The sequence below is a fragment of the Calonectris borealis genome, chromosome 29 (assembly GCF_964195595.1).
Source record: "Calonectris borealis chromosome 29, bCalBor7.hap1.2, whole genome shotgun sequence".
NCBI classification, from domain to species: Eukaryota; Metazoa; Chordata; class Aves; order Procellariiformes; family Procellariidae; genus Calonectris; species Calonectris borealis.
In genome coordinates, this window is record NC_134340.1 from 2,463,888 (window position 1) to 2,477,047 (window position 13,160).

General features: G+C 45.9%; 1 protein-coding gene across 6 annotated transcripts in view; it reads right to left on the reverse strand.

Annotated features, from left to right (window-relative positions):
- Positions 1-13,136, reverse strand: part of ASH1L (ASH1 like histone lysine methyltransferase) — a 67,640-nt gene extending 54,504 nt beyond the window's left edge. For all 6 annotated transcript variants that reach the window (XR_012677601.1, XR_012677602.1, XM_075175986.1 and 3 more), the window contains exons 1-2: positions 13,045-13,136; positions 1,295-1,817 (exon numbers count right to left, since the gene is read on the reverse strand). Coding sequence is in view for 4 of the 6 variants with exons in the window: in XM_075175986.1 (XP_075032087.1) it covers positions 1,295-1,717 (423 nt within the window). In the remaining 2 variants the exon portion in view is untranslated. The remainder of the gene's footprint in view (positions 1-1,294; positions 1,818-13,044) is intronic.
- Between the last annotated feature and the right edge of the window lie 24 nt (positions 13,137-13,160).

Below are 13,160 nucleotides of genomic sequence, written 5' to 3' on the forward strand. Positions count from 1 at the left end.
ATTACCCGTAACATACAGCACGCTTGTTCCTTCAGGGCATAATTTATCACTTCTCTTTGAAGATCCTCTTCCTCAAGGAAAACTTAAGCCTGGGTATGCCAGGGGAAAGAAAAAGGTTTGGGTATGTCAGAGAGACATTGTCTCAGTACAAGATAAAGGAATTTTCCTTCCTTTGGGTAGGCTCTACCTTACGAGATATGCCAGGATGGATTTATGAATAGGACACGGGCTAAAGAAATGAAAAACCTTCAGCCTTGGGAACCTTTGAAACAGGAGCCCCATGAACAGACAACCCATACGAAGGAAGGATTCTAACTTCCAGGGACTCGTATTCTCTTGCTGAGTCGCCCGGCGTTGCAAAGTTGAACAAGGCTACATAAGGAACACGCAAGGAAACTGGGAGAGATAAATATGCACTCATAAGGAAACACAGAGAAGTGCAAGAAAAACAGGAGCGTAGGGAAAAACTTCAGCTTTAAATCACTAGGATGTACTAAAAGGAGACAGGTTATGGAGGGTATATTCTAACTATTTTATTAGTTAGCAAAACTTCCATGTATATTGGAAAAAAGAGCATGCTGTAACAAAACACTTCTAAAATTTAGCATCTATGCAACTACATTTATAATTCTTGCCATTTATCCTATTTTCCCTATCTGTTATTGCTGCTCTTACTTGTTATATCACGCAGATCATAAAAACAAGACATCCTCAAGGCAGGGCTATCTCCTTACATTTGGAAAATACCTGGCACATCTCTCAAGCCACTGCATTTATACACAGTTTATCATCAGGCTGTTTTCTAACATATCTGGAAAAGTATTTTTTACTTTCAGACACTGCTTGATACGTTCATCGCAGGGTGTCAGTTAAGACACACAGCAAAAACAATGGTACTAACAAGTAAGAAAAAAATATAAATCCAAATACTAGAGACAAGCACAGCAAATACACAGTCCCGTTTAAATAGAGACAAGACCCCCCACTTTCTTCTATACAAGACACTAAAAATTACGCTACTACTTTTCAGAAATTTACCTATGATGTTCACTTCAATTCCTATGGGAATTATCTCTCACAACTGTTAAAAAACCAATGTTGGCAAGCTGTGAAAGAGCAAAAGCATTTTTTCCTGTCAATGGAAATCAAATCAAACCATTTCTAACTTCAGAATCTTCAATATCAGAGATTACATGGAAAAAGTAGAACATGATCATGCAGAGATGCCAGAAACTTTTAAATACAGTTTAAATTTCCTATGACTTGCAAAACACTACATAAACACACTACTCACTTGTTTTGAAGGACAGTGCTCGTTCTTCTCATCTGTCATCTTCCCACTCTTCGGTGCCCTTCTTGGTTGCTTGATGCTGGTTTTTATAGCAGGCCGGCACACATAATTCTCAAGGTTCTTGGGAGGCTTTTTCGTTCGCTTTGCTTGAAGACCAATCTTCAGTTTCAAGTTTCCCTCTGAAAAGTTTGTTTCTTTCACTGAAAACTGTTGCTGTGCATCAGTCAGAGCCTCATTCTTCCCATTCTCGGTACTGTTCCCCTCCCGATTCTTCTTCTTACTGTCGTCTTCTTCCTTGGCGCAACTTTCTAGCTCTACTTCTCCTTTTCCCACCAATGTGCCAATGTTTACTACAGAGGGGCTTTTCCCAGAAAACCCTTCAGAATCAGAACCCAAGCCTAACATAGCAGTATTCCGAGGGTCCATCACAGGCGGAATATATGCCTTCGGGTAATTTTAGGGAAGATTTATAGAGATATGTTCCACAGAAGATCTGTTCTACTACTGGCAGCCAGCATCTTTTACTCTGAAGAAGAAAAAGAAGTAAACTTCAATTTTCTAGCAGAAATGCAATGAATATTAAAAACAGTTAGAAAGCAGACAATCATACCTCAGAGAAGCACAATTATAGAGCTGATGTTTCAAAACACCAACCCTTCCTGTAATCTACTACAAAAATACAATTTATCTGTAAAACCACTTTTAGACGATAGGTGAAAATCAAAAGTATGTGACTATCATAATATAACTTCCAGTTCATCCACAGGACACTTCAAGGCATGGTTAAGACTTTTAATATTGATCATCAAAATAACTTTTCTTATTTAAAAGCAGAGCCCAGCTACTCCTAATAGCGCCATTCTTCGTCTGGACCCACTGAAACAGTTGCATCTAAGGAATGATGCAGCTAATGAAACCTGTGATAAAGCATTCAAAACCCAGAGACAATCCGATTTTAATCACCTGAGCCACTAGGAAAGTTGAGCTTAACCCAAGTATGCATCGGTTTCCAAACATGCCACAAAATCCGCTTTTTAGTTGAGGACTTCCCACAATGCAGGAAGAAGAATGGGAGAACAGAAAAAAAAAAACATCAAACAACGCCACCAAATACATTCACACACCAATTTGTACTTTCTGGAGCACGGGAATAGAAAAGTCCACACTTCTACCATCAGAGACACTGTTATGTATATATAATTAATCTATTTATCATAAGATATTAGAGGGAGCTTTTTAATCTTAACTGCCATAAGAACTAAAGCAAAAGTTGATTTGAATCAACTTGCTAATGCAAGGGTTTCAAATCCCTGGCCGGCAGACTACTTGCGCAGTGTGCCAGCACGGCCTCCCACACAGACCACCACAGAGCTGTAAGCTGCTGTTCCCCCATTGCCAAAGACAAACAAAATCGGTGTACCCCATTAAATTTTTATCCTTGGAAACAAAAATCATCACAGAAAGAATCTGCAGAAAATACAAATATCGGTAACTACCAAAGAGGACAAACCACAGGTTACAAAGGAGAAGCTAAAAATACGCATTTCAGTATGGTCAGATACTTAGAGTACGATGTATGAGAAAGGACACAAGTAATGTTTGCAGAACTGGGGACCTGAAAATCAGCAAACCTCAAAAGGACTCTGTGCACAGGATGAACAGGAACTCCTGGTGAAATGTGACAGCCACAAGGACATACAGAATCCTTGTAGCGTTCCGAAAAAGTACCAGGTCCTTTTGACACTGCTATGGCAACACATCGAACATACGCCCATCTACCCCATGGGTACAGCACACTGAACTACTCCAGGTCGAACCCTACTTAGCCTTAGCAGCAGCTCCTTTCTCAAGTTCCAGAAGCCAAAACAGAACAATCCAGGTGGACGTATTTGTTTTAGGGGCATTCTAAGCAGCAAGTGTTTAAATATCTTAATCATTTAAATATCTTAATCATTTTTGAAAATGAAGTATGTCAGAAGCAGGTCTGAAAAAAATATCAACGTACTGAAAAGAGCATCACGGGAATTAAACCAGCATGATTTTCTGTTCTTATTGTCTATACAATTATTAAAGCTAAATTGTAAGGAATGCTATGAAAAGATTTCAACGGTTTCAGTGAACTTCAAAATTAGTTTCAATGGTTCCAAAAAGGTTTCAGTGAGCTCAGCAATTATCTATGACATTTGGCCTCCTGGCAGGTCAGCACATGCATACTCGAGCCCATCAGCACATGGCAGGTCCCAAAGCCATATGCCTCTTGTCCAGACAGTAATTAGAAAAACAGCAGCGAGGAGATGGAATTTTGAGGTGGCTTAGTAAACACAAGCACTGTATAAAAAGGGGGAAGGATAAGGAATGTGAAAGGTGATACTGGGAGAGGACTAAGGCAACTGCAGTGGACACAGGTTGGAAGTCAGATGCCAGGATTGGTGGGGACAGAAGAAATACGGCTGAGAACACAAAATGCAAATCCTTAGAAAGCTAGACTTCATTGGCTACGATCTCAGAGAAAACAAACTTATTTTCACATGTTCTGCGCACATTATTAAAATGGATTTCTATCTGCAGCTATGACTTTTCAACTAAGAACATCCCGAAAAATCTGAGTATTATTACTCAGAAGGCCAGAGGTAATTAGATAAAATCTCCATTTTACAACTAGAAAAAATGGGTACAGCAGTGTGACACAGGGGGCTAGAAAGCAAGTCAGTGACAGTTCCTAGGTCAAGGCCCAATGTTAAGTCCATTAGGATACACCATGTCACCGAAAATGGGCTTTTTCCTACGTACTGATACACAAAGGAAGACTGGCCAGCAGTAAAATAGTTCTAAGCTAATGCATGAATTTTTATTATTCAAGTTCAAAGAAAAGGAGAGAATCCTACAGGCCATCATGCAACTCTCAAATCTGTGTTCACACAAATGTTTCCTTTTCTAGTGACTATGGTTCAGAACAGCTACAACACTTCAGTCATTTTCTTACAATTAAAATTAATTAATAAGCTTAAAATCTGAAACCAAATTAAATTGAAACATCTATACTGCTGTATTTGGCTCCATATTTACTTAAGAGCAAGACTTTAAGTAAGTAATTACACTCATACACTGACCTTAGAAACTGCAAGACCAAGACAAAGTGCACATTGAGAATTAAAGGAGAAGAGCTGTGCTAAAATCTTATTCTGTAGTAACACAAAATCAGTAACTATCCTAGAAACAAAGTCACAAAATCAATGGCTCTCATAAACACATAGCAGGTCATTTTATTTATCCATTAATTCCTCTCTACACAGACAACAAAAATGCTAATCCTGGACCTAATCATCATTTTGCCTCGATCACTGTAATCTTCTTCTCTCTGACTCTCTAATTACTACACGCTAATTCACAGAAAATGTGTCTGCCAATTTGATCATTTTCATAACCATGAACCGATTAGATCTCATCTCTTTGAATCCTAAGAATGCTTTTTCTTCCCTACCTCATCAAGCTCAATCTTTCTATCATTGTCTTCAAGGTGTGCATAACTGTATCTTGGTTCTTCGCTTGCTCCCGTTCCATAGTGGTTTCTGTTTCACCAGTGACAAACCATTATATGGTGGTTTTTTTTTTCCCTTAAGTAACACCATTGCTTTCTCTGTGCTACTCTTCACACTTCATATGCCCTGCTCGCACCAGTCTATGGGATCTGTACCAATCTTCTTGCAGGTCCTGCCTTAAAATCTCCTTGTGGATGTCAATACAAATGAGCAGCCAAATGACGACAGCCATAGTTCAAAGGCAGCTACAAAAGCTTGCTGAAAACTCCAATGATTTGGTATTTTTAAGACCTAAAACTATATTTACACATGTGATATAAGGTACATATCTGTGTCTTTGCTTTCCACATTTGTTTTGTTAATTTGCAAGTCTTGTTTTTAATTATACTGTAGGCTTCTTCAGGTAAGAAAAATGGACTATGAACTTGCAAGGTACCTGCTTCGATGATACTGATCCCTGAAAGAGATCTTTGCCTGTTTCCACTACTAGGACCTTTACAAGAAAAGCACTATGTTCATCTGGTGTGCCCAGTAAGGTTCATGGGAAATTAAAGCAGTGGAGCCTGACTGCTCGTGCCCCCAATTAAGTATTTTCTAAGCTTGCACACTGTCATTTAACCACACTGCTTCGTAACCTCTAAGACTAGAAAGTACTGCTATAATCAACCAGCATGGCATTCTATACCAGGCCAAAAACTCTGCTCAGCAATTCCTATCCCACTGCTCACATTTTGCAGACCCATAGCAGGTCTTTCCAAAGCAACATCAACATTTTTTATTTAAAGACACTTCTTGATGAAAGAAACTGTCATTTCCCTGGGGACTCTATTCCAAGACCTAATGCACATTTTGCAACAACTAGCATCCATGGGATCCTAGGCTAACATAAATTTTGCTAGATTAAGAACCATTTAGTATCAAATCTCTACACAGCCTTACAAATCATGATCAAGACATGTCCTACCATCTCCCCAAGAAGCAAAACACATCAAACTTCCAGTCTCTCATCCAGTAGATTCTGTAGATCTCAAATCCCTCCTGTAACTGTTCTTCCCCAAAAAGATTAACTAGGAAGCATTTTAACATCCGTTTTGACATGTGTTACCTAGAACTAAATGGTGTTCATTAATTATTTTTCTAATGCCACATACAGTTTTAATACCTATTATTCATTCTTATTCCCCCGTTGACACATCCAAAGCCCTTTTTGCCCATCATCCGCTAAGAAGTCCCGAAGGGATCAAAAGGGACTTCAGGGCGCTGGGGCGACTGGTGGGAGGATCGGGAGCACAGGTAGTTTTTTCCTCGATCCCTTTAGTGGCGGGGCGGAACACCGAAAGGAACAGGAAAACTCATCGGATCAACACGTGGCTCAGGGGCTGGTGCCATCGACAGAATTTTGGCTTCTTTGACCACGGGGAGGTTTACATGGCACCGGGCCTGCTGGCGACGGACGGAGTTCAGCTGTCTCGCAGGGGGAAAAGGATTCTCGCGTGTGAGTTGGCCGGGCTCATCGAGAGGGCTTTAAACTAGATTCGAAGGGGGACGGGGATAAAACCAGGCTCTCTAGAGAAGAGCCTAGGGTCCGCACGCCATTGTCGGGGGAGAAATCGGCAGCCCAGCTCAAGTGCATCTATACCAATGCACGCAGCATGGGCGGCAAACAGGAGGAGCTGGAAGCCATTGTGCAGCGGGGTAGCTATGACTTAGTCGCCATCACGGAAACGTGGTGGGATGAGTCGCACGATTGGAGTGCTGCAATGGGCGGCTATAAGCTTTTCAGAAGGAACAGGCGAGGAAGGAGAGGCGGTGGAGTAGCCCTGTATGTTAGGGAATGCTTCGACTGTCTAGAGCTCAATGATAGTGATGACGAGGTCGAGTGCTTGTGGGTAAGGATGAGGGGGAAGGCCAACAAGGCAGATATCCTGCTGGGGGTCTGTTATAGACCACCTGGCCAGGAAGAGGAGGCAGACGAAATATTCTACCAGAGGCTGGCAGAAGTCTCCCAGTCGCTAGCCCTTGTTCTCGTGGGGGACTTCAACTTTCCGGATGTCTGCTGGAAATACCACACGGCAGAGAGGAAACAGTCGAGGAGGTTCCTGGAGTGTGTGGAGGATAACTTCCTGACGCAGCTGGTAAGCGAGCCCACCAGGGGAGATGCCTCGCTTGACCTGCTGTTCACGAACAGAGAAGGGCTGGTGGGAGATGTGGTGGTCGGAGGCCGGCTTGGGCTTAGCGACCATGAAATGGTAGAATTTTCGATACTTGGTGAAGTAAAGAGGGGGGCCAGCAAAACCGCTACCATGGACTTCCGGCGGGCGGACTTTGGCCTGCTCAGGACACTGGTCGAGAGGATCCCTTGGGAGACGGTCCTGAAGGGCAAAGGGGTCCAGGAAGGCTGGACGTTCTTCAAGAAGGAAGTCTTAAAGGCGCAGGAGCGGGCTGTCCCCATGTGCCGCAAGAAGAACGGGCGGGGAAGGCGACCGGCCTGGCTGAACGGGGAGCTCTGGCTGGGACTCAGGGAAAAAAGGAGAGTTTATCACTTGTGGAGGAAGGGTCAGGCAACTCAGGAAGAGTACAGGGATCGTGTTAGGTCGTGCAGAGAGGAAATTAGAAAGGCAAAAGCCCGGCTAGAACTCAACCTGGCCACTGTCGTGAGAGACAACAAAAAATGCTTTTATAAGTATGTTAATGACAAAAGGAGAGCCAAGGAGAATCTCCATCCTCTATTGGATGCGGGGGGGAACGTTGCCACCAAGGACGAGGAAAAGGCTGAGGTACTCAACGCCTTCTTTGCCTCAGTCTTTAGTAGTCAGAATGGTTATCCTCAGGGTACTCAGCCCCCTGAGCTGGAAGACAGGGACGACAAGCAGGATAAACCCCCCATAATTCAAGAGGATGAAGTTCATGACCTGCTATGCCACCTGGATGTTCACAAGTCTATGGGGCCGGATGGGATCCACCCGAGGGTTCTAAGGGAGCTGGTGGAGGAGCTTGCCGAGCCGCTCTCCATCATTTACCAGCAGTCCTGGTTAACTGGGGAAGTCCCGGACGACTGGAGGCTCGCCAATGTGACTCCCATCTACAAGAAGGGCCGGAAGGAGGATCCGGGGAACTACAGGCCGGTCAGCCTGACCTCGGTGCCGGGGAAGATCATGGAGCGGTTGGTTTTGAGGGTGCTCACGAGCCATGTCCGGGACAACCAGGGGATCAGTCCCAGCCAGCATGGGTTCATGGAAGGCAGGTCCTGCTTGACCAACCTGATCTCCTTCTATGACCAGGTGACCCGCCTAGTGGATGAGGGAAAGGCAGTGGATGTGGTCTACTTGGACTTCAGTAAGGCCTTTGACACTGTCTCCCACAGCATTCTCCTAGAGAAGCTGGCGGCTCACGGCCTAGACAGGTACACTCTTCGCTGGGTAAAAAACTGGCTGGACGGCCGAGCCCAGAGAGTTGTGGTGAACGGAGTTAAATCCAGTTGGCGGCCGGTCACGAGCGGTGTTCCCCAGGGCTCCGTTTTGGGGCCGGTCCTGTTCAATATCTTCATCAATGATCTGGACGAGGGGATCGAGTGCTCCCTCAGTAAGTTTGCAGACGACACCAAGTTGGGCGGGAGTGTTGATCTGCTGGAGGGTAGGAAGGCTCTGCAGAGGGACCTGGACAGGCTGGATCGATGGGCCGAGGCCAACTGTATGAGATTCAACAAGGCCAAGTGCCGGGTCCTGCACTTCGGCCACAACAACCCCAGGCAACGCTACAGGCTTGGGGAAGAGTGGCTGGAAAGCTGCCCAGAGGAAAAGGACCTGGGGGTACTGGTTGACAGCCGGCTGAACATGAGCCGGCAGTGTGCTCAGGTGGCCAAGAAGGCCAACGGCATCCTGGCCTGTATCAGAAATAGTGTGGCCAGCAGGAGTAGGGAGGTGATCGTGCCCCTGTACTCGGCACTGGTGAGGCCGCACCTCGAATACTGTGTTCAGTTTTGGGCCCCTCACTACAAGAAGGACATGGAGGTGCTGGAGCGCGTCCAGAGGAGGGCAACGAAGCTGGTGAAGGGCCTGGAGCACAAGTCTTATGAGGAGCGGCTGAGGGAACTGGGGTTGTTTAGCCTGGAGAAGAGGAGGCTGAGGGGAGACCTCATCGCACTCTACAACTACCTGAAAGGAGGGTGTAGCGAGGTGGGTGTTGGTCTCTTCTCCCAAGTAACTAGCGATAGGACAAGAGGAAATGGCCTCAAGTTGCGCCAAGGGAGGTTTAGATTGAACATTAGGAAAAATTTCTTTACTGAAAGAGTGGTCAGGCCTTGGAACAGGCTGCCCAGGGAAGTGGTGGAGTCACCATCCCTGGAGGTATTTAAAAGACGTGTAGATGAGGCCCTTAGGGACATGGTGTAGTGGGCATGGTGGTGTTGGGTTGACGGTTGGACACGATGATCTTAGAGGTCTTTTCCAACCTGTATGATTCTATGATTCTATGATTCTATGATGTCTGTTCTTCTGATCCCCTGCTTTTCTGGGAAAAAAAAGGATTGACTTCTACTGTCAGCTCCTGGATATGTTTCCCTTAGCAATATTAAATGAGTTTTCTTTACTTCTGTCCAATTTACAAAGTAATACTCGTTTCTGCTACTGCTTTTGTTGACGAAAACATATTGTGATTTTATATTTGCAAGGTATTTTTCTTTTGGTTCTTTCCATTGCTTCAGCTCCAGGAGACATTAAAAAAATTCAGCTGAGTGTCTGAAATCCCAGAATATTATTAGTAACTCTACAGCCTCCCACAATCCCTTCTCATATTCCTTGTCTTCTTTCTTATGCTGTGGAAGACAGCTACTACACTCAGAAGTTCTTTCTCAAAAAGAGAATAAAACATGTCATAAAACCCCCACTCTATTTCTCCACATCCTAAGCAGCAACATGGACCACTGGAGGTCACTGAAATAGAAGTTCAAGGATCTTGGATTACCTATGTGAGTATTTTTTAATGTTTAGAGATGGAGACACTTGTCAGAAATAAAGTTACTGTTTGTGTTATATGAGGAGGCAAATACAGTATTTTACAAATAGAATCTGTTAGATGTGGTTTTGACAGCCATAAAATAACAAAGCACCTGTCTTGTCAAGAAGAATATTCTACAGAATTGTTCATGGCAAAGACAGTACGGGCCATGTATTGGGAGAGCAAATGGTAGCAGGACACTTATTTTGTAGGAAGAAGCGCAGAGGGCAGACATGATGACACTTTGTGAGTATGCTCCAGTGGGAAGAAAACTTTGTAAGCAGATACAATGTTTCTTCTGATATCTTAACCTTACTTCTTCTGATACGGTACCTTAACTGAAAAGTTTGGAAACACGAGATTGAATTTTGACTTGCCTGATAATTTTGTTGTGTCACTATTCATATGCAAATTAATATGAAATTGCTAAACACTGCATAACAAAACCCGTATTTGATCAGACCAAAGGTTCATTTAGCCTTATGCTGTTAGTCCCAACATTAGCCAATATTGATTGTCGAGGGAAACGTATTAAAAAAACCCAACGTATGCTGTGGTAATTCCACTAAAATACTCTCCCAGCCTCTAAGTTTGTGATTCAGGAATTTCCTGAGAGGTATGTCTCTATGTCTAATGGCTTTCAGTGGCTTTTTCTGAACAAAAAAACTCTGTTATTTATACCCACCTAGTAAAAAGATAATGTAAGGGACATAGTAAACCAATATTTCACCTTTAACTCCTGACATAATGTGCAGACAATGCTTTTGGTTATGCCAAAAATACCTCAGTGCTAGGATGGCCATACATACGTGAGCCGTGCTGCACAACAGGTAATGCCATGATACAGAAAATTAGGAACAAACACAGATTTTGCTTTCACGGAATAATCACATTAGATCTGCATATCAGATTTTTTTTTTCTTTTTGGAAGCTGTGAAATGAAACACATGACCTCACTGGCGTGGAAGAAATGTGTCCACAAAAGTCGACCTCTTGCCAATGGCAGCATAAATTGAAATTTTTAAAAAAAAATCAACAATCCACTTGACAACTATACCTATTTTAAAATAACTGTGATAAAGTAGCTATATGTGCTATTTCCATTTTTCTCTTGTGACAACAGCATTATAATTTATACCAATAAGCCTGTCTCTTGCACCAAGTGTTTAAACTGGTTTTTGTATCCTCAAGGACAGTTTAAACTTCTGAAAACAAACGACTTGTAAATTATGACTCAAATTATTTTACTATTCATTATCACTCAAACATTAAGTGCCTTTTAGATGACTGTTGACTGCCTGTAGCAATCAAATGTAACTAAAGTCCAAAAAGAAGTTGCAATAATTTTGTCTTTAAAACCAAGATGTACTTAGACCCCCTCAAAATAAAAAAAAAAAAAAAATCTGTCTTATACTCATATACATTTCAGAAAAGCTGCTGAAGCTTTCATTTTAGAGTACGAATGCTTCTTAAGAACTCAAGCAGGCAGACAGATGATGATGTTAGAGCCCATCTCTACCCATATGTTCAACCAGCTGCTAGAACTTCCCCATTCACGCAGAGGCAGAAGCACCAGGGATGGTCTCAAGGTCCTCAAGGATCGCCATGAGAAACACAAGTCTTTCAGGATTCACCCAAAAAAACCTACAAACTCCCATGTTCTTGGAAAACATTGCCTTTGCAGGTGCGATCTACACTAATGCAAGGAAGACAATCAAAATAAACAACGAAAGATGCAAAAAAGGTACACTGCTCTTGAAAATGAAAACTAAGTGTATTTAAAGGTATGAATGTAAAGTCACAGATTTTTACCACGCATCCATCCCGCAGCCCCTGCTCCCCAAAACTCTCCTAACAAGACTGGAAAGCCAGTGTAAGAACTCACTATCTCAAGCTTCCCTTACTGGCTCCTGACAACACACAACTACCAGGAGAGTGAATGTGTGTCCTGAGGCCATCTGATGGAAACCCACATTCCAAGTAGTTTCTAGTTCTCTGCTAGGTAATTAACAGGGTGAAGGAACCACAAACCAAGGGTGAAAAACAGAAGTTAGAAAGTCAGGAGGCTATCTAATAGAAAGAAAAGGACAGCAACGCATTTTGGCTTCTGCTCTGAGAGATGGGCAAGGCTAAGATACATTAGGCTCAACCATCAAATCCCAAATTACCCATCAGAAAACTAAAATGGGATTAAAAATCCAATAAAAGTAAAATTTCACAAGTATGATTTTGGGGAGGAGGATTGCAAGCAGGAAAGTCTACAAACCACTGACCTAAACTAGCCAATATCCCAACAAGCAAAAAAAAAAAACCTGCCAGAGAGACCCCCGCCTCCACCAGCTCAGCAGCCCCAGCTGCCCCTGCCCCCCCGCCTTCCACCTAAGGGAAGGACCACACTCTTCCCACCACCTCTGCCCTACAGAAAAATTAAAGTTCCGGGGATGCGGAGACTCGCGCACAGACCTGATCACCAGGAAACTTCCTGAAACCCGACCCGGGCACCGGGCCGACGAGGGGCTCCCCCGAGGCCGCTGCCAGGGGTGACCCGCGCCCCCCCTGCCCCTCCAGCGCGGCAGCGGGCCAGCTGTCAGGTGATATCCCGCCCCCCCGCTCCCGCGGGGCCCGACACAACGCATGAGCGCGGCTGTCAGGCTCTCTCCACCCCCGCAGGGCACAGGCCCGGCTTCGGGCGTCCCGCCGGCACACGGCCTCCGTGCGGGCACCGCTCCTGTCACCGGGACCCCCCGCGCCGCCCCGGGCCCCGCTGCCGGGGATACCCCGCCTCCCTCCCCGGCGCGGGCCCGGCTGTCAGGGATCCCCCGCCCCCTCCCGGCGCGGGCCCGGCTGTCAGGGATCCCCCGCCCCGCTTCACGCAAGGGCCCTGCCGGGGTCCCCCGCTCCACTTCGGGCGCGGGCCCTGCCGGAGCTCCCGCGCACGCCCACCGCCGCGGCCCCCGCCGCTGCCGGGGATCCCCCGCCGCCGCCCCGGCAAGCCCGGCCGCCGGGGATGCCCCGCGCCCGCGAGCGGGGGCCCGGGGCGGTCCCCGCGGCGACCCGCGCCGCGGCGGGGATGCGGGGCAGCGCGCGCCTCGGCGCCGGTGCGGGGCGGGGCGGCCCCCGCGGCGGCTCCCCGGCCAGGCTCCCCTCCCCCCGGGCTCCGGGCCTGAGGCGGTCCCAGTCCCCGCCCGCCGCCCGCTCGCTCGCTCGCCCGCTCCTCACCGTGTCAGCGACAACACGGCCGGGGCCGAGGACGGGCTCCTCCGCGCCGCATCTTCCCGGCCGCCCGCGCGGACGGGGCCAGGGCGGGACCCGGACCGACCGGCCGCCGCTTCGGC